At 39.5% G+C, this 22,954-nt stretch overlaps 2 protein-coding genes across 3 annotated transcripts in view; one reads left to right on the forward strand and one right to left on the reverse strand.

Annotated features, from left to right (window-relative positions):
- LOC149003574 (ARM repeat superfamily protein) overlaps window positions 1–16,505 on the forward strand; it is a 52,922-nt gene extending 36,417 nt beyond the window's left edge. For both annotated transcript variants that reach the window (XM_089138363.1, XM_089138364.1), the window contains 10 exons: window positions 1,442–1,605; window positions 11,865–12,055; window positions 13,386–13,443; window positions 13,547–13,619; window positions 14,621–14,722; window positions 14,850–14,946; window positions 15,029–15,154; window positions 15,256–15,500; window positions 15,628–15,768; window positions 16,039–16,505. In XM_089138363.1, the coding sequence (XP_088994489.1) occupies window positions 1,442–1,605; window positions 11,865–12,055; window positions 13,386–13,443; window positions 13,547–13,619; window positions 14,621–14,722; window positions 14,850–14,946; window positions 15,029–15,154; window positions 15,256–15,500; window positions 15,628–15,768; window positions 16,039–16,236 (1,395 nt within the window). In that variant the 3' untranslated portion in view covers window positions 16,237–16,505. The remainder of the gene's footprint in view (window positions 1–1,441; window positions 1,606–11,864; window positions 12,056–13,385; window positions 13,444–13,546; window positions 13,620–14,620; window positions 14,723–14,849; window positions 14,947–15,028; window positions 15,155–15,255; window positions 15,501–15,627; window positions 15,769–16,038) is intronic.
- Window positions 16,506–17,485: 980 nt separating this feature from the next.
- Window positions 17,486–19,864, reverse strand: LOC149003575 (Tautomerase/MIF superfamily protein). The gene is made up of 3 exons (XM_089138899.1): window positions 19,620–19,864; window positions 18,445–18,645; window positions 17,486–17,904 (listed from the first exon to the last, which is right to left on the reverse strand). Exons 1-3 carry the CDS (start codon window positions 19,728–19,730, stop codon window positions 17,869–17,871), a joined length of 348 nt encoding a protein of 115 aa, XP_088995025.1. The 5' UTR covers window positions 19,731–19,864; the 3' UTR covers window positions 17,486–17,868.
- Between the last annotated feature and the right edge of the window lie 3,090 nt (window positions 19,865–22,954).

Consider the following 22,954-nt stretch of genomic DNA (forward strand, 5'->3'; position numbering starts at 1 on the left):
GAATATGGGTCATTCTTTAGAAGAGTTTTAGTGCTATTGAGCATTGGATACAGGGTTTGCATCCCAAGTGCATTTTCTTCTCTTTCTTTCTGTTATTAGTAAGAAGGTCTATCTCATCTCTTTTTCCTTCCCTTCCATCAATCTGATTTCTTCCCTTAACAATGCAGTTATTGCACTTGTTTCCTACATCTCATTTCTTATTAAAATTTGATTATCAGGCCTGCTTGCATCTGAGTTCCATGATCTGAATTTTTCACATTGCATTAATTAGAAAGGATAGCTCTAAAATTTTGGGCAGCTATGCTGATGATGGAGGAATACAAGAGGAAGTTCCATAACCTTCTTGAGAAAGAGTTGGTTGATGCTAGCGTGGAAATTAGGAAAGTCTTCTCTATATCTATGTATATTACTCTGTAGTATCAGAGACACCAAAAACCAGTCCCTACAAAGCTTTAAAAAAATTCAGAAGATGAGGAAGAAAGAGAATAAGACACGATGGGAAGAAAGCGAGACAGTTATCACAATAGGATCTAGAATACTTACCGTAAGTAAATACTCACATCAGGTGACTCTTAATAGGAAACCTACTAAGACTCTTTGAGTACATATCTGATTTAGAAGGAACATAAATAACTGAAAAGTCTAAAAGATACTTCCAATTAAGCTACCAACAAATTACAACTAAACAATGTCACTTCAAATTCTCCCTCACAGTAACAGTAACACTTCCTACAACATTATAACACTCAAAACACCTTCAATGAGCATTGATATTGATGTCAAGCCATGAAATTATGTTTTGAGGTGTAAACATCTGTGAGCTCTTGATCTTCTTTTCCTTTGCAACTTTCAGCATTCATACATATTGAAGACGTTTAATGCATATCATTTAATGGTCCCTCTTGATGCAAATGATACAGATGTACACTCACTTACAACCTTCAAACCAGGGTTCTACTTATTTGATTTTTATGTTTCATTATTTGAAAGATCAGTGGGCTTTTGAGTTTGAATTACTGACTGTGGAATCATGCTCATTCCAGGGTGTCCTGTTCTATCATATCTGAACCTGAACTTTTAGATCTTGGGCCTCTGATGTCTGAACAACTATGGGGGATGGTTCCGACCCATTCAACTGATACCACTCCTGTTTTTTGTTGAGCTCCAAGAAGAGAAAAAATCACGAAGGCCCGTCTAACTTTCCAAACTATCAAATGACTACTGTTAATGACAAAATTTACCGAACTGGCAGTGTTTATGCATAAATAAATTGCCTTTACATCTGTAAATTTGGGATATTTTTATACTTCTTCAATGCTGTTGCATGATTTTTTGTCAACACACTTCCATGTTGTAGTTGATAGAATTAATGTCCTTCAATTAATTTCAGCCATTTCTGGTATGATTTTTCTTTCTTTTTTAAAATATTTTTTACCTCTAGGTTCAAGACTGGAATACTATGATTGAACCACTGGTGGACAAGATGTTTGCTGAACCATCAAATGCAATAATAGTCAGGTTCTTGAGTTGCATAAGTGAGCCCCTAGCAGATGGTGCTGATATAGTTTTGGGCCATGTTCTCTCATATATGCAAGGACAGGAAGAGTGAGTATATGGTGTTTGTTACTAATTCTTACCTATGTAGTTGTAGCTTAGTAAAATGTTAACTTATTTATTCAGTGATTTAGTATTCATTTGTAAGCATATACTTTCCTGGACATAAAATCTTAGATCAGTTAACTGTTAACTGTTTTTTTTAGGAAGAAATAGATTATATGATTTTGGAGATAAGAATGATGGCTACTTTTCAGTTTTAGAATTTGCTGTGACTTGTGGTTATCAGTTATAAATGTATTCAAAAGTGAGAACATTTAATAACAGTCAAAAGTAGACAAAATAGTAGTCAGATTGGCTTCTTTCTAGTTAAAAGGGATGATATGACATTATGTAAAAATTGGGGTTTTGATGGAATAACATGGCTACTTAGTTGTTCAATAAAATTATAAGCACAAAAAAGATGAGATGAGTGGAGGCAATGCGTTGTGGTTCCGACTTATAAAAACAAAGGTTATATGCAAAGGTGTAACTATTATAGAGTAAAGCTTATGAGCCATAATTTACCAAGAAAACAAAGAATTTCATGAGCCATCTTGAAAGTATGGGAGAGGTTAATTTAAACCCTGATGAAAGAACCTTATACTTTGGATAGCTATTTAATTTTTTTGGGCAAGAAAATCAACCTCAAAAGCTGTTTTTCCTGTTAGGATAGGTAAGATTTAAGGAACGTGAGAAGGATCTTTGTATGGTCTAGAGTCCCTAAGTGTTAATTTGACAACTGTAAGAGATGAAAGGTGCTTTGAGTAAGTATATGTAGTAGTTTAAGATGTACATGATGGCATTGTGACTAGTGTAAGAATTGGGAGGAGGGGAAGTTATTGATGTCTTAATTACATTGGATTACTTCAAGGAGCATTTTTAAGCTTATATTGGTTTGCCATAGTCATATATGAGCTGGTTGAAGACAATCAAAGGTTAGATTACCTAGTTTATGTTTTTTGTTGATGCTATCATTTGAGTGGATGAAAAAGATTGTCTATAATTGCAAATACGAATCATGGAAATCAGCTAGAGAGTAACTGGTTGTGCTGCATCAAATTTTCCCTCTATTAAATAAAAAAGAAAAAGAAAACTCAAGGGCAAGTTTAGAAAACAAGGATTGATCTTGTATAGATTTCATTATTGTTGAGAAAGAACAACCTGGTAAGATTATAAATTTATTAGCTCAGAACTCTGATGTGGCGATGAGCTCCCCGTCGCCCCCTCCCCCTTCCTCCCCACCCTTCTCTGCCCCTCCGCCTCCCAATCCCAAACCTTGGAACTCTCTGTTCTCTCAGAAAGCTCCCCCTGATGTCAACCTTAACCTCTCGTTTATCCCTCCTTCACCCACAACCAACAAGCTCCCCCCCATCGCTCACTGCCCATTCGCATCCACTGCTACGGGTATTCTCCGCTGGAAAACGGCCATCATCGGTCAATTTCTGGGCTGTGTCCCTCGCTCAACATCATAAAGGCTTCCCTTGTAAAACAATGGAAGGCCATCGGTCTTATGAACTCCTTCCTGCTTGAAGATGGCATCTTCCTCTTCAACTTCTAGTCGCCTGAATGTTTCTCTCGAGCCTTGGAAGGGTCTCCTTGGCCTGTCGGCAAGTCTCAGATCTTCGTCAAGCCTTGGATTCCCTCCTCCCCCCTCCGCAGGGTTGACTTCAACTCTATTCCCCTGTGGATCAACCTCCCTGGGCTGCCTCTGGAACTCTGGAACTCAGATTGCCTAAGCCAAATAGGTTCTGCCTTAGGCAAGCCTTTACGCATTGACGCCAAAACAATCAAGATGGATAGACTCTCGTATGCCAGGATCTGCGTGGAATTCCCTGCTGCTTAGCCTCTTCCGGCCTCTGTCACTATAGCTGATGATTTAGGTTTGAAGTATGATCAAACCATTGTATATGATTGGGTGCCTCTGCGTTGTTCCCTCTGCTCCTCCTTCGGTCACGATGAGCCATCCTGTTCATCTTCTGCTTCCACCAAAGTTGGCCCTCCTTCAACGTTGCCTCTCGTCGCAGACCCCCTGGCTAAAAAGATGACTTCGATCCTTACAGCCCCTCAAAGTCTGATTGACCTCCTTGGAAAAATCACCGCCGATAACAGCCCAGTCACTTCTTCCACTGATGCTATAAAGAATCGATCTGAAAATTTAAGATCCTCCACGAGAATCACCTACCGAAGAACAAGAAGATGCCTGAGAATCCTATCGCCGCCGGCCAGTGCTGCTCCCAAGCCCACGCTTGCTTGCACTTCTTCTTCCGCTGACATTGTGCTTGCCTGCAACCATCACTGCACAAGTCAAATCCCTGCTACCAACGAAGCACCCCATGCTGGAATAAGTTTGCCTGCCTTTGTCCTCTCCGCTGCTGCTACCGATGAAGCATCCTATGCTGGAATAAGTTTGCCTGGTTCAATCGCCTCCGTTGCTGCTACCGAGGATTATAATGCGAAGCAAAGACCTGTTCGATTGTCAGAAAAGCTGCTACTTGGTCAGCTGAAGCCTGGAAAGCCTGGAAAGAATCTCTGCAACAATTCCAGTCACGCCTCAACTCGAAACTTGGAGAAAGTCTCTGAGCAGGTAACCAATTCCCCAAATGTTCCGCCCCCGACAATCCTCTCTCCCATGACCTGCAGCTTACCTTTTGTAACCCACTCGAATGAATCACCTCCACTAACTCTCCCCTCTTTAAACTAGACCTACAAATGGACATCCGAAATCCGTCTTCGAATTCGCATTCGTATTCGTTTAAGGGTATCCGAATCCGAAAATTTTCTTACCGGAAAATATCCGCATCCGTCCGAAAAGTAATCGGATACGGATTCGGATAATAGAGAATCGGATCGGATAATATCCGATTAGGATTTTATCTGATAATATATGCTTTTTTTAATTCATAACCGTAAAACCTGATTTCAAAAATCAACCAAAAGGACTAAATCGGTGAATTTATAATATGTTAGCCACTTAACTCGCAACCCTAATTCTAAATCCCCAAATCTCTCATCCAGCCGCCAGCGTTCTTCAACCTTGAGGAGTCCAAACGACTTCTGGTTTCTTCAAGCTTTCTCATGGCTTCTCTCCTCTTCTTTTGTGTTTGTGCTACTGTTTTCTTATTCTTGCAACTGGATTTCTTTTAAAATGACTTTAGTGATGGATTGACGGTTATGGTAGGAGTGAATATAGATGCAGAGGACAGAGAGTTACAGTGATGGATCAACGGTTATGGGCTCTCGTTAAAGTTGTTCAACCAAGTGATCGTGTTCTTTCTCTTCATGTACTTAGTGAAGCAAGTGTGGATAGAGTCACTTTTTGAATTTCTGGGTTCTTGGTTGTGTTTGTTGTTGACAATGGTATTTGGGTTCTGTTGTTCTTCTTCGTTTTGTTTTCTCTTGTGTAAATTGAAACAGGTTTATACATAACCTTTTTATCATTTTACTATTAGTTATTGTTTTTTGGGTGTTTGAACTAAGGGGTTTTGGTTGTAATCGTGAAGGTGGATCTCAAACTCAAGATTTGCAGAGGGTCTTCAAATCGAAGAGAGAAGTGAAAGCTTGTGGAGATAGGAACCATCACAAAATTGGTTCGCAAGTTTCGGTTGCTAAGCATTGAGTGAAGAAATTTCCTATATGTTATTGTGTTGTTGCTACTAATAATGGAAAAGTTGTGTTTGAGAGAGAAGCTTCTGTTAGTATTCTATGGTTTTCCGGTGGCCTTCAAGGTCAATCTATGAAAAAATTATTAGAATAAAGTTTTTTCATGAAGGAAGCAGATAATCGGCTTCAGAAAGCATAAATCGGAAATCGTAAACCAAAAATTGAAAATCAGATAATTACAATTAAAAATTAATAATCGGATAGCTTATCGGATCGGATAATAATCGGATATCTGGTAAAGTTTCGGATTCGAATTTGGATATGTTTAGAAAATATCCGGCGGATATCGGATCGAATTCGGATAGCGGATTTTCTTATCGGATTCGAATTCGGATAGTGGTATATCCGAACCGAATCCGGTCCGTTTACAGGCCTACTTTAAACCCCTCTCCCTTATCTATTAAACCATCTTTGGCCCTAACCCGCCGAACCAAGCCTAAGCCCAAGCCCAAGCCCACCATCTCTTCACACCCGAACCCCCTAAACCATCCTAAACCTAAACCCCGTGGGCCTAGGCCCATCCCAAATATCAGTCCCTCTATCCCGAACCACACTACCCAACATATTTCCACCCATTCAAACCAGCTGCAAAAGCCCATCGCCCATTCTCATCTAAATACCTTAACCTTTCCATCAAATCTCTGCCGGAATCCCAAACCAAAACCCACCTCCCACCATACCCCTTCCAGCCCCTCTGTTGCAAAAGCTCAAAAACCTCTTTGCACATTACCACCCTCGCCCGAATATCATCTCTCCTCTCCCTTGAATCCCTCACCCATCAAGAATCAGCTCTCCCATTCCCTTACCTCCTCCATGGACCCGGACTTGTATGAATCTCCCTACCCCACCTCCCCCCCCCCCTGTGTGAGAATTTCCCATTTAATCCTTCCCTCTTTATCCACAATGATGCCCCCAACCCCCTTGTTTTTTATGTCTGACTTTGTTATTTGGAACATTAGGGTCTTAACTCCCTGGCAAAACAAGCAGAAGTTAAATATCTTATCAAAACAGCAAAAGTTCCCCTTTGTGCCATTCTTGAAACCCATGTTCACTTAGATAACGCCCATCGGATTGCCAAGGCTATTGCTCCCTCTTGGTCCTTCCTTTCGAATTACTCCCCCTCTTCCAAAGGTCGCATCTGGATTCTTTGGGATCCCAATTGTCTCCAGATCTCGCTTCTTAAGTCCTCCCCCCAATTAATGCATCTCAGCATTCAGCCCAATCTCTCTCCCTCCTTTCACCTCTTTATCATCTACGGGTTCAACCAACCCGCCGACGGAATCCCCCTCTGGGAGGATATCCGCTCCATCTCCTCCTCATCAAACGTGCCCTGGGGTTTGGGTGGGGACTTCAACATTATCCGCTACGCCCACGAGCAGGTTGGTAATTCCTCGCCCAACCTGACCGCGATGGAAGAATTCAATGCGTGCATTAAGGACTCCGGCATCTCGGACCTCCGTTGGGCCGGTCTCCCCCTCTCTTGGCACAACCGCCAAGCAGGATCCTCCAGGATTGCCTCCAAGCTTGACCGCTTTCTTGCGAATGCCTCTTGGCTCTCCACTTTTCCTTCCTCCCATGCTTCCTTCTCTGAAGCCAGACCGATCATTCTCCCTATTGTGTCCATATGCCCCCCCCCCGGCCTCCTTTGGCCCTAAGCCGTTCAAATTTTTGACATGTGGACTTCCTCCCCCTCCTTCCTGCCCACAGTCACTGATGCTTGGTCTAAGCGTGTTCATTGTCACTCCCTTCCCCTTGTTGCGTTCGCCCGTAAGCTCCGTAACACCAAGGAAGCCCTCCGCTCTTAGAATTCCTCCATCTCCGGCAATATCTCTGCTAGGGTCTCCTCTTGCTGTGCAAACCTCCTACACACCCAGTCGCTCCTCCAAATTAACCCTACCAGTTCCTCCCTGGCGGAAGACGAAAAAGCTCTCTCCTTGGAGCTTCATTCCCTCCTTTCCTCGGAGGAAAGCTTTCTTCGGCGAAAGCCCAGAATCAAATGGCTTGAGCTTGGAGACTCCAATATTTCCTACTTTCACCGATCTCTCAAAGCTCGTAGCAACTTCAATTCCATTCCCTCTCTCATCTCTTCCAACGGCTCCCTGATATCTGATCCCCCTAGCATAAAGGCCGAAATCATCACTTTCTTCTCTAATCTCCTTTCCCCCTCCTCCCCCCCCCCCCCCCCCCCCCCCCCCCCCCCCCATTCCCCCCAACCTCATTAACAAATTCGTTGACCCCTCTATCCTCTCCTTGCTCAGTGCTATCCCAACCTCGGAAGAAATCCTCCTGGCCATCTGTTCCCATGAGCCAAATAAGCCTCCGGGTCCGGATGGCTTCAGTATGGGCTTCTTCCTAGCCGTTTGGGATCTCATTGAGACTGACCTCGTCCATGCCATCCAGAGTTTCTTCCTTAACCTTTCTCAAATCACCTCCATCAACCAAACTTTCCTCTGTCTCAATCCCAAGAAGCTAGGAGCCACCTCCCTTTCTGATTTCCGCCCCATCTCCCTTTGTAACCTCATTTATAAATTCATCTCCAAGATACTCGCCAACAGACTTAAGAAGGTGATGCCTTCCCTTGTGAACCAGAACCAGTCCGCCTTTATCTCTGGTCGAAGTATCTCAGATAACATCCTCCTCTGTGCGAAAATTGTGCGAGGTTTCGATCGATCCGCTCACTCGCCGGCTACCATTCTTAAAGTGGACCTCCACAAAGCCTTCGATTCCATCCGTTGGAACATCATCGTGGTCCTCTCTTCCATGGGATTCCCCCTCCATCCATTGGATCGATTCTTGCATCTCCTCTCCCCGCTTCTCCATCTTAGCCAACGGATCCCCAGTGGGTTTTTTCCCCTCTCGGGTTGGTATCCGCCAAGGCTGCACCCTATCCCCTTATCTCTTCTCCCTTGCCTTAGAGGTCCTCTCCCAAATCCTCCAATCTAATACCAACCAGCATCTAATCTCCCCCATCCCCAAATGCAAGTCCCTTAATCTTACCCACCTCGCCTTTGCGGATGACCTCATGATTTTCTCCAAAGCGGACCACCACTCCATATCCACCATTCTTTCCTCGCTCGCTTTCTTCGAATCCCTCTCTGGTCTTCGGGTCAACCTAGACAAATCCACCATCTTTCTTTCAGGAATCCCTGATCAGCTTCGTGAGTCCCTCCTCCATCTCTCGGGTTTTAAGCCTGGTACATTCCCAGTTTCCTACCTTGGCCTTCCTCTTATCCCAGGTAGACTCACCCACCACCACTGTCTCCCCATGCTCGATCATATTCGCAAGAAGCTCCAGCTCTGGAAGGGCAAGCTTCTATCCTTTGCTGGTAAAATGGTCCTCATCCGCTCAGTCCTGCAATCTTCATATCTCTATTGGTGTGGGATCTTTTCCATTCCCAAATCTTCCATCCATGCTATGGAATCTTTGCTTTCGGCCTTCCTCTGGAAGGGGCAGGAATCCTCTCGCTTCCTTCATCCGACCAGCTAGTTGACCATCTGCTGCCTTACTTCTGAGGGAGGTCTCGGAATCCGCCGGATCAAAGATGTCAATCTTGCCTGCCTCCTTAAACTCATTTGGAAAATTGCTTCCAAACAAGATTCCATTTGAGTTAAATGGGTTTATTCTTACCTTCTCCGGCTCGACTCCCTCTGGACTTGCTCCTTGCCCTTCAACCCCTCTTGGGTGTGGAGGAAAATCCTCTCGCTGCGTCCCCGTGCCATCTCGGCAATCTCTACTTCCATCTCCTCAGGCTCCTCCACTTCCTTTTGGCTTGACCCGTGGCATCCGATGGGCGTTCTCTATAATCTCTTGGGCCCCCGTGCTGTTTACAACTCCCACATTCCCAAAACCACCCCCTATCCACTTTCATCTCTCACGGTTCTTGGACCCTACCCCTTCCCCCATTCTCACACAGGTTTTGGAATCTCTTCCCCCTCTCTCTGGCTCCACCTTTGACGCCACCATTTGGCTTCCCTCCCCTGCGAAATCATTCTCAGTTGCCTCAGCATGGAACACCCTCAGAGCCCATAACCCCAAGCCCCCTTGGACCCCCCTAGTTTGGTTCAAAGGTTTCATCCCATGTCACTCCCTTACCCTTTGGAGACCCCTTAACCTTGCCCTCCCTACCCAGTCCTTCCTTATTGGCCGCCATATCCCTGCTACCCAAATTGCATCCTTTGTTTGAATGGTCCAGAGAACCTTGAGCACCTTTTCTTTTCCTACCCTTTCTCCAGATCTATCTAGAGAAAAGCCCTTGCCTCTATTTGGCCCCCCTCGAGACGGTCTTTTGGTTTTTCTCGCGATTGAACTTGGATCTTGAGATCCTTCCCAGGTAGTTCCATTTGCAATCGGATTGGTAAGCTAGTCTTCTGTGCTTGCGTTCATCACCTTTGGTGGGAGCGTAATCTAAGAAGATGGACTTCCAAATCTTGCTCCATTGATAGGATTTGGAATGCAATCTATTTTGATGTTTCTTCCAAATTGTTAGCTATTCCCCACCCCCAGGTTGTGGATACCCCAAGGAACAGGACTATTGTTGTCTCCTGGGGTCTTAGTTCTTCTTTTCGGTCTTCTTCTTGAAGGCCTTGTTCCTTGTTCCGCTTGTTTCTTTTAATATAATTATTTATTAATCCAAAAAAAAAAAAGTTTTCTTTTTTTTTTTAAGGTGTTCTTTTGGGGGGGGGGTAATGAGCGGAGGTTTTTTCTGATGGTATTGTCATTCACGGTGGGAATGAAAAGTTGGAGAACAAAATGGGGAGAGAGAGAATTACCCAGGTTTGGGCTCTATTAGCATTTTTTTGTTTTGTTTTGGGGGGGGGGGGGGTGGGTGGGTGGGGGTAGGACAGAAAAGAGAAGAAGAATAAAGAAGGTAGGGGAAGAAGGGGATACCTGAGAAAAATCAAATTTGTTGCAGGGGAAAAGGGAGAAGATCAGAAGAAGACTCATAAAAAGAAAAATATGGCAGAAAGCGATGCTGAATTCGTCTTTTGAAAGCAATACACCGGTCTCCAACCTTCAGATGAAAATTACATGATCAGCTGAATGCTCTTCATCAAGTTACAATCGAACGAAGGATATATCAACTTGATGTTTTTTAGGCTTGCCCAGGTGTAGATGAGGAAGTTTCCCAGCTCCAATCTTGCTTCAAGTTCGGATACGAGCTGACATTCATGACAAAATGGGCGTGACTCACATTCACAGCTTGAATCCTTGAATGAGTGAGAAGGCCTTCGAAGCTAAAAATCCACATTACTCTACATGGCATCCTAGCCCCAATCCCTCTCCTTCCTCCGCTCTTTATACTACATTCATCTCAAAACTGTTTATGACACCATAATAGTGTTGCATCTCATCTTGTTCTTGATTCTCCTTCATCTCTCAGCTTTCTTCCTCATCTCTATCTTGCACTTTTTATTTGTTTCTCATTTTTTAATTGGTTTTCTTACCGTCATCTAGCCTTTTCTCTTCTTTTCTGTTTAATATTATTTTCTGCAATTTCTGGTCTGCAGGATTACGTGCTTAGCAAATTAGCATCAATTCTTTGATCATAAATCTGACACTTTTTTTTAATTAATGTAACTGTGACATGTCTCACCAATTTAATTTTTTGTTTAATTTCTAATACTTATTCCTTGCTGATTTAGTTTCTGTTTTGATTCTGCTATTTATTCCTTGCTGACTTATTTTCTGTTTCAGTTCTGTTATTTATTGCTTGCTGATTTATTTTCAGTTTATTTCTACTAATATCTTCCTTCCTAATATCTGCCTTCCTTGCCTTGGAAATTTTCCAATTCTAAAATTGAGAATGATACTCATTTACTTTATTCTTCATAGTCCCCCCCCCTTTTCTATGCCAACCATTTTATAATATTCTCCTTATGATTAGCCCGGCATATGTGTGCATCATTCCAAATAGACTAGTAAACTTGAAAAGCAAAGGATAAGGGTTCCAATTTTTCTAGGAGTAGGTCAATAGATGTTGCATTCATAAATTTATCTGTCGCATTTCCTAGAGAATTTCTTGCATATCAGATTCTAAGGGTTCTAGATGCAATTGTCATCTCTGTATATCTCATTTCCTTAAGAATTCTTTCTAGTAACTTGTTTAGGATGGATTTGAGAGATTGTGTGGAGCTTCGCTTACCAGTCAACTTTATTTCATTTCTTCTCACTCCTTGATAAATAAAGATATGAGGACTTCTATTGAATTTCTTCATTTTTTCCCCCTTTTTTTACTGCACTGGAAATTGAATGGTGAGTGTGAGTCAAACAAGGCTACTTACATATAGTAGTTATCATGGCTCCTTGGTGCCCTGGCATCTTGGCTACCAGGATGCTTCCAATGTGTTAGTTGCCTTTGTCATTGTTACCTTGATTATGGGGCCTCTCCAAGACCTTGTTCTCCCTGACTCCTTGATAGCTATGGTTTTGTATCAACAAAAGCTGTTGCAATCATCTTGAGTCATGTATAAGTTGTGAAAAAAAATTGTTACCTGATCATATTCTGGACTTGCATGTTTTCTGTAAAGAAATTATGGTTTAGAACTTTTCTTTCTTTGCTAACTTCTTGCTTTTAATCTGGGGACTCTTCTGCCTTTGTTTGAAGCAGGATAGATGCAGACACTTTAACTGGATGGAAGAGTAGAAACTATAAAGAAGATGATTCTGCTAAATTGCAGCATCCTCTGTTTGACCGCCTTTGCCCATTACTATTAATCAGGATACTTCCACTGAGAGTTTTCAATGATCTCAATTCTGCTGCTATGTATGGTCAACTTCTCAATCAGATAAGCGTGGATGGTATGTTTTTTGTTCTTTTGGTACTTTACGACACACAATAGCCTTTCCTTTTAGTCCTTGGATTTTCTGTTATGACGTGGAGTCTGAAGGCGGCAGTCACATGTTATCTGTGGGATAGAAAAAGGGTATGGCAGATCCTGACCAGCCAAATTATGGGATCCCTGGATTAGCAACATGTGCATTCCTCTGTCAAAGGCAGCTCTGTAGCCTATCCTATGTATAATTTTTTCCCTCTATGAAATGATATCTTTTGAATGTTCATGACTCCACTTAACTAGAGAAGTCACAGAAATTGGTTCTTTCTGCCAACTGGCATCATTTTGAGGGCTATAATTGTCGAAGGAAAAAGATGAAATAATTCAGAACATGTGGACATGTTTTGTGCTGCCAACTTGGCTACCACATGTGAAATTGTACTACTATAACTTTTCTGGACTGCTTGATTCAGTTTGAAGTTTTATTCTTCATTTACGGCAACTGCTGCAATTTTGTAACCAATGGAACTAGCCTCTTTTGTTTTATGCGTTTCATTTCAAGGATAAAACATCAACAGTAGAATAAAGTATTCCTTTTTCAATAGGCAAAAGAGAAAGTTATCTGAAAGGAAGAGAATGTAGAGGTATTGCAACCAAAAAATTATTATTTGAAAGGAAGAGGATGTAGAGGTATTGCAACCAAAAAATTATATTATGTTCCGTACAGGCCTGACAATTTTAAAATAGCAAAAGGCACACAAGCACATATGAGAGAAGAGAGAACACCTAGAATAAACTCCAAAAAGTGGAGAACGTTAAACTTCATTGCACCAGAAGAGTGTTGGTTAAAAGTTGGCTGTTGACATAGCAAATGCTTTCTGATACAGACTACAGAGTTATTCTAGGATTTTCTTAAGAATATATTCTCTGAGGCTGTGCTTGAATAGCCAAGAGAAGAAAAGAAGGAAAATAAATTTAACTTTTGGGAAAAGAGGAGAGCGACATTAACTCTTCATTGGTTCCATCATTGCCTTTGTCAAAAAGAGGAGAGAGAAATGTTAACTCATTACCTTCGTTTTTATTATGTTTTTCTTTCTTTTCTTTTCTTGGCTTCCAAACATAGCCCGAATGAAATGGCCTTTTTCCCCTATTCTCTTTGCAAGTTACCTTGGTTATTTCAACTGTATTCTAGCTATTTGCAGCTACTAGTCTTGGTTAGTTGATATTTTTTTAATTGTTTTTTTGCATTTTATCTGCTGCCATTGCTTGGCTTTTGCAGTCATCTAGGGAATTATTTTGTTTACATGCAAAATGTGAACCAGTGGGTGTTTGTTTTCTGCACTCTATGTCTCCAGGTATAAGAGACTTTATTATTCAAGGCAGTGAGTGTTTAGCTGCTTTCTTGTTCAACAGGTATGTCCGCAATCATTAACGTTTTAGTCTTCAACATCTTAGCAGCTGACCAGCAGTCTAATTTTTTTTTTGTTCTGTTCCATTGTTTTACCAATTTGAGCAGGGCTTTCAACAAGTCTGAATTTGAAGATGTTCGAAAATTAGCAGCTGAGCTTTGTGGACGTATTCATCCCCAAGTGTGTAACGACGACTTTGCTGGAATAGATAAATTGCAATGACATCTTATTGAAATGTTTTAGATAAAAATAACTCGCATGTTTTCTTCCATAGGAATTACTTTTAGATAGACTAATCAATACATGGGTGTGCCTGTAGTAGTTCTGCCCTGCCTTGTTGGGGGATGCACAACCACGAAGAACACAAGCAAAATACACAATAGCAAGGAATTTACCGTGGTTCAGCAAGATTGCCTACGTCCCCACCAGGAAAAAAGGATTCCACTATTTCCTGAAAACCTCACCACTCACACTTTACAAAGCAATATTTGGTTGCCTTGTTCTAGGTTATCCCGTGGAGACTATTTATAGGGAAACCCAAAACCCTAATCATCATATAATTACAATTCTATCCCTATACTAGTAATTGACCCAAAACCAATTCCAATTACAAATATAGCTAAACTCTAACCTGAAGAATACAAGACATACCCAAACCCAACATGCTTGTTGTCCTATATGAGTGTACCTGGTCCTGCTTGGTTCTCCATGATTGGAGCACTTGCGATGGTGACAACCTCTGAAAGCTACAAGTCTTTGGCCTTGTTCTTGGCTGTAGAGTTTAATACTGTTTTTTGGGTAAAATAGGATCCATCTAGATCAATTTTGGCTAGAACTTGTGGGTGTTATGAGATTATTTTCTTGTAGTCACATTTGAATCTCTTTTATTAGAGCAATGATTTTAAAATGTTATTTTCTTGCAGTCACATTTGAATCTCTTTTATTAGAGCAGTGATTTTAAAATGTATGCTTTATGCTCTTTTACTTTGTGGACATGCTTCCCTTTTCATGCCTTAAATTCAATGATTTGCGGATTTTATTTAATCTGGATTGTGGAGAGCTTCAGGAAAGAATAAAACTTCTCATCATGGTGCTTTTATTCCTTGTCAACAAACCTCATATCTTAGTTTCTTTCTGAACCTAATATCAACCATCTAACTGTTCTGCTCTGTGGCATGTAGGTACTCTTTCCAATTATTTTGTCCCAGTTAGAGGATCTTATAGTTTCTCGTGACATACTAAAGATAAAGGCTTGCTTGTTTTCAGTTTGCACTTCCTTGGCGGTAGAGATCTTTTTCAACCAAAATATCATCTCTCCTCTGATTTCACAAGTTTGAGGCCTCTTGTCCTCCAATATGTCTATCATTTGGTTCTCATCTGTTCTTATGATACTCCTCTTACATTTTATAGGTACGGGGCTGGGATTCAACTCTACATGCTTTTATGTGGAAATTAAGAAGCTTTCTGGAAACTGTGCTGTTATGGCCTTCTCAGGATGGGGATGAAGGTAAGCTGTTTATCCCCCACTTCCAAAGATTGTCTCTGACCATTTGTATTGATACTACAAAGCAACTTCTATTTCATCTCAGTTTCCAAAGCACAGCACGGGTGCATTGATTGTCTAGCACTGATGATATGTGTGGAACTACAAGCTCCAGCGTCATCCAAGGACTCCACTTGGAATAGCTGTAGTGTTGAAGAAAAGAGTTCATCTGGTTGGTTTCACTATCTTCACGCATCGGAATTGCTTTAGCTGAATGGGAATATCCCACATTTAATTAATCATGTGAGCTTTTCTTCATGACATACAATGCAGGGGGTGCTGGTAATTTAGTCCTCACTCATGTCATCCAGAGATTAGTAAATGAAAACTGTGAATTTGTTCCTCGCACCAAATTGGACAGTGAGAGTAGTTTGGTTGGCAATACATCAGGTCATGTTCCTCTTTGTTTTCAACTATGCATGGCAAATGTCCTAATAAGTGCTTGCCAGAAGATCTCAAGCGCAAGCAAGAAACGGTTTGCTAAGAGAATGATTCCCATACTCATTCACTCAGTCGAGGTACATTAGTCCCTCAGGGGTTCATCATTAACCTGTACTTCATTGTGTTAAATATTTGTACATCTAGTCTCCTTGAGTTTTTAGATTTCCCTCTCAACTTTTTTATTTTCCGTGTTAAAATATGCAGGTGATGAGAAATTCAGATATTAGAGCAGCATGTATCCAGGTTTTGTTCTCAGCTGTCTACCATCTCAAGGCTTGTGTTCTTCCTTATTCACCTGATCTACTCAAGCTCTCATTAAAAGCTATGCAAAATGAATCAGTAAAGGTACTGACAAATGATACTTGTAGCAACTGATTACCAATATTGGTACTGTTGAATGGTGAACTACATAAAATCTTAAAAAGAAGCTTTTACTTTGCTTGCATGGGAAACAATACATGAAAGGAACTTTGTCCTTGGTTCAAAATGATGCATGTTTGGAACCCATCATCAGTAGAACTATCCTGCCACACGAATTATTTTCTGGATTTTCTTATTAGTTTTGTTATTCCTGGTGAGAGCCTCTTGATTTGGATGTCCTCTATTGTTCATCAGGAAAGGATGGCTGGAGCAAAGCTAATGGCATCACTCATGGGGAGCGAAGATGTAATTTTGGAGAGAATCTCAGGGGGCCTCCTGGAGGCAAGGTCGGTGCTTTCTAGTATTTCGTCGAGTGATCCTTCACCAGAGTTGCAACAAATGTGTTGGAAGTTGCTGACATGTATTACTTCCCCCATTGGCAATTCTCCGTAGAACTTGTCCACATAGCAAAGCAGGTTTTAGTCTTCCTGGCTATTTAACTTGTATATAGTATGTACAGATTTAGTTTTGTTCTAAATTTTCATCTATTTGGCGTGTATGGAATGGGAACTCAATCATTGCTTGTTTAAGGTGATCTTCGTTGCAGTTGCTTCCAAGTCAGCGGCCAATTTGATTCTTTATTGTGGAAAAGGGAAAATAATGCTTCTTTGTAGCCCTGTGTCCTTAATGAGTCTCTTGTTTGACCAGTATTGCTCTGTAATCTTTTCAATTTTTTTTTTTTATTTTTTACTTTTTTCTATAAAGCAAATTACTTTTTGGCAAAAAAATTTTTGAAGTAATATGAACTATGTTAAATGGATGGAAAATTTTCAATGCCACCTGAGTTACCCTCTTAATATTAATGCTATCATAGAGTCTCAGTTATCAATATACCCTCACATTTTCGGGGAAGAAAATGACAAAAGAGGGGGGGAAAATATATATTTGAGTTAAAATTAAGATCGTGTATATGCTAGGATGAAAGAAGAGTAGTGGCTATAGACATTAGAGGAAGATTAAGAGAGGAGTTGAACATATAATTTTTTGTTCAATGGTATTTTTGAATTTTGAAAAGTTTAACTTGCTTACATCAATACTCAAGTAATAGTAATGGGTGTCATTGATATATTTTTCTTCTATAAGAAATCTAATTGATATATTGAGTAACTCAGTAGGTGACATTGATCTTGGGGAATAAATCAAGGGATGGCACGGCGAATTTCTCCAAAGTTATTTTACAATGACCCTCTTAAAATTTAACGCTTCAGTATTGGTGGATCTTTGACCAAAAAGAATAAAATTAAAATTAATAGTGCTGCTGGAATATAAAAGTCAAATATGATCTTGAGAGGCTGTCTATGTTAGATAAGATTTTTTATCCAATCTATTTTTGACAAGGAAATGGACTATACATTTTCTTATGTATGTCACATGTATCTTTACGTCACATCAAAAGATTAAGGTTAAATTTACAAAAAAAAAATATATATATATATATATATATATATATATATATATATATATATATATATATTATATATATATAATATATATATATATATATATATATATTTTTTAATTTAATCACAACCCTTTTGATGTGTTGTGAATTCCATCCAATCAGGAATATATACCAATTGGTGATCATTTTTTCGTGTCAGAAATGCACTTGGACAAAATTCCAGGTTATGTGTTATTTAAGAAGTAAAAAACTCTTAAATAATTTAAAGAAAGAGAAGCACCCCACCTTAATCTCATGATTCTTGCCCTTAAAAGGCACTCCATGACCAACACACTGTTACTCGGGCTATATAACAAGAAATCACTCTCTAACCCATAATTTTATTCTCTACATAGACAGTTTGGGCGACCCAGAGGTATTATTGTAAAATAGCTCGCATAATTTGGAGCCAGTAATAACAATTTCATGCTCTCAAATGTAACAATGGCTAAACATGAGCCTAAGCATCTTCTCGACTGTCCTTTAGTTTGAAAGGCGCAATTTGAAGCGAGAAAAGACCGGGGACCAGCAGCTCTGATACATTCATCCAGCAACCATAGTCTGTTCATTCATGACATGCAAACTCAAAACGTTGAGCCGTTGAAACCGAAGTATGATCGCTTCACAAGAAAAGAAAAAACAGAAATAGTTCAGTAAAGGATGGATTCTTTCACCTATAATGAAGATAGGTCCCCAACCACTACCCATATTCCTGACTGATTGGATTATGGAGGACCCTTTTCAATCCTATACAATACAGTAATATGGGGTGGGACTTGGGAGTCAATGATGACACAAGAGTCCAACTAAAATGTTAAATCACCAGTGATGAGGGGATTCTTCCTCTCCACAGATGAAAAATATGGAATGTAAAAGACCAATGCAAAATATGCAAATGTATGAACGTAAGTGAATTTTTGCAAGGCTGCCAATGCTTATTATAGAGTGGTGGCACAATAAACCAAAACAAGAGAAAATTCATCTAGATTATATGGCTTAATTTTCCCATTCATAAGCATGACCAACTGATTCCACAGGAGCTAAAGATTACTTTTGAAAGGTTGCTAGCCAGTAAAGTTGTGAGAAACATGAGGTTTGCACCGGGTTTACTAGCCGATCATGTAAGAATTGGAAGAAAGCAAGTGATCTCACTTAATTACCTGAACATCGTAGAACTTGATATAGAACCGGGAGCTGTCTATAGAGAGCTTAGTTTCAAGAATTTCTGCAATGGCTGCACTCAGCTTCCCATTGACACTTGAATTGAGCCCCCCAATGGATATCAATTCTCCATATGCTGCTGGCTCTTCAGTGCCAGCAAACTCAACGGGTACTCCACCATTCAGCAAAATCATCACATACTAAATTATCATCACCCAGAAAAAGTTCACAGCATGAATCACTATTGCAGTGACCAAAATGAATAACTCATGTGAAATAGAAACAGCAAAAGGCCATCAATTGCATCCATGAAATAGTCTACCAGACAGTTAGAAGCACAAGAAACACCATTTCGAAGCAAGAGAAAGAAACAGCCGACATCTTTTAAGTGACAATTACTGACCTCCCACATCAAATACACATATGTTAAAAACTCTGATCACCCAAACAAATTAATGCAGAAAGATGAACAGGGAGAGTTTTTCAGATATTACTGTTGCCCCTTCAAGTCTCGTCATTTTCTGGGCACATACTAGAACTAATATATAGTAGTAGCCATGAGATTCCCTCTATAACACTTGAAAACTGGCAACAAATTCCACCAAAAATAAATTTGATTAGGAGAACTTTCTGAACAAAAGAAGTCCGTTATGATTCCAATTCCATCAAAAGATGAAAGTCAGAAAATCAAACCCAATTTCTTCCTTAATCTCACAATTCTTCTAATCCCTAATCTACAACTCTCTTATATGTTCTGTATCTGTATCAAAAGTAATTTTTCAGGCCACCTACAACCTCATATGTCACACTATCACATCCATATTGGACTCCCAAGACTATATCAATTCCCTACTTAACTTTTACCAAGAGGAGATTTGCAAATTAAATCTTTCAAGTACTACTACGTTGGCATTTCCACTCAAGTCTGGTTTTATTGACATATAAGGTGATAGTTCTAGTCAGCAAACTACAACAGCTCTCATTCAACTAAACAACCACGGAGAAAGAAAAAAAATGGAAAGAATGAAAAGCTTCCACACAGAATATTTATCAAACACGTGATACTCAGACCAAGGTACTGCAAAAAGTTAAGCAAAAAAGAGCTAGAAAGTACGAATTAATAAATTTTGAACAAAATTAATTACTGGGTTTGCATTAAAGTTAGTTTTCTTACAGATTCAGGCTTGCCAATGATCTTTGCAACGATTTTTGTTGCATCTTTGAGAATGTCAGAAGCCACTACACCATCCACTGGTATATTTGTGAACAGATTTAAAGTGGGCATTCTTGCTTGTTTCCAGAAATTCCAAAGGGGTCACGAAGCAGCAAAAGTTGCGGGGCAAGAAGAAGATTTCAGAGCCCTTCCTCTGAATCTCGCTCGCAGCGAAATTTACCAGAACGGAAAGAAACAAAAACAGAATGGGATGTGGAAAGCTCATTGCCACGCAAATGTGTGCTCATTAGTAGAAACAGATAGTGCGGGTCCCGGGTAAAATCCGCTCCATTTATGAAATGGGTTCTCACCGTCTCTCGGATTTTTTTTTTCTTTATTCTTTTTTTGGGTTCAGGGCGTTTTTTTACATGACGGTGGGTGTCAACGGTGCGGTTTGGGGCAGTTTCAGACTGGGCCTAACTGTTTCGGGCTGAAAAACACCTAGCCCAAACACGGCCCATTAGGAAAATAACAGTTTTGAGCCGATTTCGGTTTGGTGCGGTTTAGGTTCGGGCTAATTAACGGTTTAGATTCGGGTTAGTTCATGATCGACTAACGGTTTATGATGTGTAAGAAAATAAACAAAAAGAAACAATTGAGCATCGTACAACAAAAACAAAAATTATATGGAAAGCAAAGTTGCTATTGGTCAATTCCCATTAAAGAAAACCCACCCATTTTATAGAAATCAAGAACCTAAATATTAAGTAATAAAATGACTATTTGATATTTGAATTCATTCTTAATTTTTTTTAATTGTCTATACCAATTGCCTAATGGTAATATAATGATTCAAATATTATTTAATGTTTTACATATATATATATATATATATATATATATATATATATATATATATATATATATATATATATATATATATATATATATATATATATATATATATATTATTTAATGTAAAATTTCAAAATGGGTTGCGGTTCGGTTTCAGGTTGGTGCGGGCTCCACAATCCCTAGCCCAATTCCGGCCCATTAAGGTTCGGTTCGGGCCGGTTCGGTTTGGTTTTAACGGTTCAAACTATAAATTGACACCCCTACATGATACGTATGTCATTAGCAGGAGTTGAGCCCAAGTCCTCTTCACTAAGATATGTTGAAGTTATCAATTGAGTAACCCTGAGTTAGTCTATCTCTCGAATTTTTCTGGCAAAAGCCCGAGAGATAGTCATGCAAGCGTTCAGCTTGCAACACATATTCGACAAAGAATCCAGAGAATCTAACTAAAATTAACATCCCATACAAATCCATCCTATTGCTGTCAATTTACCAACAGAAACAAAAAAAATCTTGTGATTGGGATGGAGATATTACGTATGTTGCCGGCAAAGATTGAACTCACGACCGCTAAATTCTTAACCATTACATATGTAATACCTTCACTCCCTAATATAAAGAGAATCATTTTCGAAAAAAGATTCTTGTTTGATTATACTTTTTTTTTCCATAAATTGATGAGTGGTGATGAATTCCTTATCGTGTGCGGACCACTGACCCTCCTGGAGGTAGGAGTAGTAGTACTTGTTAAAATAAATGTCACATGGTCCACATTGTAGCTTTCGTCTTGTGTGTTCCAAGGCATGGCAGAGTTGGTAAAAGACAAACGCTTTCAAGTAAGTAGTTAGCATTCACACCTAAATATGTGAATTCGAATCGTATCTTCCGATGATTATTGACCACGAATTACAACGTGCTTATAAGATTAGGATGATTGAGTTTATTTTTTTAATATTTTATTATTTTTTACTTATAGGTCCCACGTATTTATGGTTGTAACACCGACGGAAGAGACTATCCACACTCTAAAGATGTAGTTGAATTACACGCAAGTTAGCCCAAAAACTTCAAATCAAAAAAAAAAAATCAAATCGGTGTACTGCAAGAAAAAAGAACATAAGAAGGTGAGCGTGTTTCGCTGGCTAATGATTGAGAATATACCAAATGCGTGTGTTTTTCTTTCCATGTATTATTTGTGAATTATAATTACTCCACGAGTCCATGTACTCAATAAATGACTCGAATAAATTTTTTTTTTTATTTCTTTTTCTTTTTATCCATTTGGTCTTTTTCCTTGGAAAATTGCATTTTTCACCTAACATTTTAGGTTCCTTACATCAATACCTCGAAACTTTTTTTTTGGATTTGAGGTTCAACCGGACTAATACCCCGAAACATTTTTAGCCCTGAAGGAGGAAAGTTATTTTTAAACCATTATCTATTAGGCAAATCCAATTTCTCTTAGCTGTAAACAAATTTACTGTATGGTTTACCCCCTCCCAAAAAAATAAAAATTTACTATACCACGAAAAAAAATATGAGAAGGTGAACGTGTGTTGCTAGCTAATCATTGAGAATATACCAAATATGTGTGTGTTGTTTCTTCTCATACATTATTTGTGAATAATAACTACTCCACGTAAACTATAGATGGTTCAAACTTGTGGTCCTTTAAAACCTAACATGACATTCTAACGAAAAACTAATATATAATTCATGAACGTCACCTTTTAACTTCGAATAAAAGAAATCTAAGTATTTCAAGGTTGACATATTCTACATTCAACGGTGTTTTCCTTCAATTTCATTCGTTTTTAAATATACTTTCGAACTGCATTATTACTATGTGAATTAACATCGACATGATAATTTAAACGACTTGATTTAACATATATAATAGAGATCAATGATTTCAAGAGAACAAAAAAAGATAAACTCTAAAAAAAAAAAAAAAAAAGTTTTAGATTCTACCAAAAAGCATGGCATAGGGACGATGAGAAAGAAAAAAAATCCAAAGTGATTTCTTCTAAAACATTTTATTTTTGGTAAATAGTAATTAATGTTATATATATATTTTTTTAAATTATTCTTGTAGCTTTCTGTGAACATATAAATAAAATTTGAAGGGTTCGTTTCCTCTGTATATCCGAAAGTCTTCTGTTCAAACCAGAAAGTCATCGTCGTCGTCGGAGATTCTCTCTTCTCTCTGCTCTCTGCTTCTTTTTGGTTGGATTTCGCTTGCCGGATCAGATGTTGCAGTTGTTCTTCGCCGTAGCGTTCTCGGCGGTGCCTTTAACGCTCTACGTTCCACCGATTCGAAATTTTAGTCTCTTCGTGGAGTCTTTAGAAGCTTTTCTGAGACAGGGCTCAGGTTACACCGTTAGATTTTATTCCTATACTCGGCTCGCATGGTCTAGGCTTCTGGGTTTTCTGCTTCGTATCAGGAATTAGGTACTGTAGATTCCCAATTCATCATTATTGGATTCAGTTTTTTCCTATCC

This window comes from Hakea prostrata, chromosome 10 (genome assembly GCF_041222555.1).
Source record: "Hakea prostrata isolate BN-2017 chromosome 10, UWA_Hpros_2, whole genome shotgun sequence".
Classification (NCBI taxonomy): Eukaryota; Viridiplantae; Streptophyta; class Magnoliopsida; order Proteales; family Proteaceae; genus Hakea; species Hakea prostrata.

Bases quoted from the DNA above. Each gene is read 5' to 3' on its own strand.
- LOC149003575 (XM_089138899.1), bottom strand. From the start codon at position 19,730: ATGCCCACTTTAAATCTGTTCACAAATATACCAGTGGATGGTGTAGTG. The intron at 18,646-19,619 runs GTAAGAAAACTA...ATGATAATTTAG, and splicing joins TCATTGGCAAGCCTGAATCT to TATGTGATGATTTTGCTGAA. The intron at 17,905-18,444 runs GTAATTAAGTGA...TTTCTTGTGAAG, and splicing joins TCAAGTTCTACGATGTTCAG to CGATCATACTTCGGTTTCAA.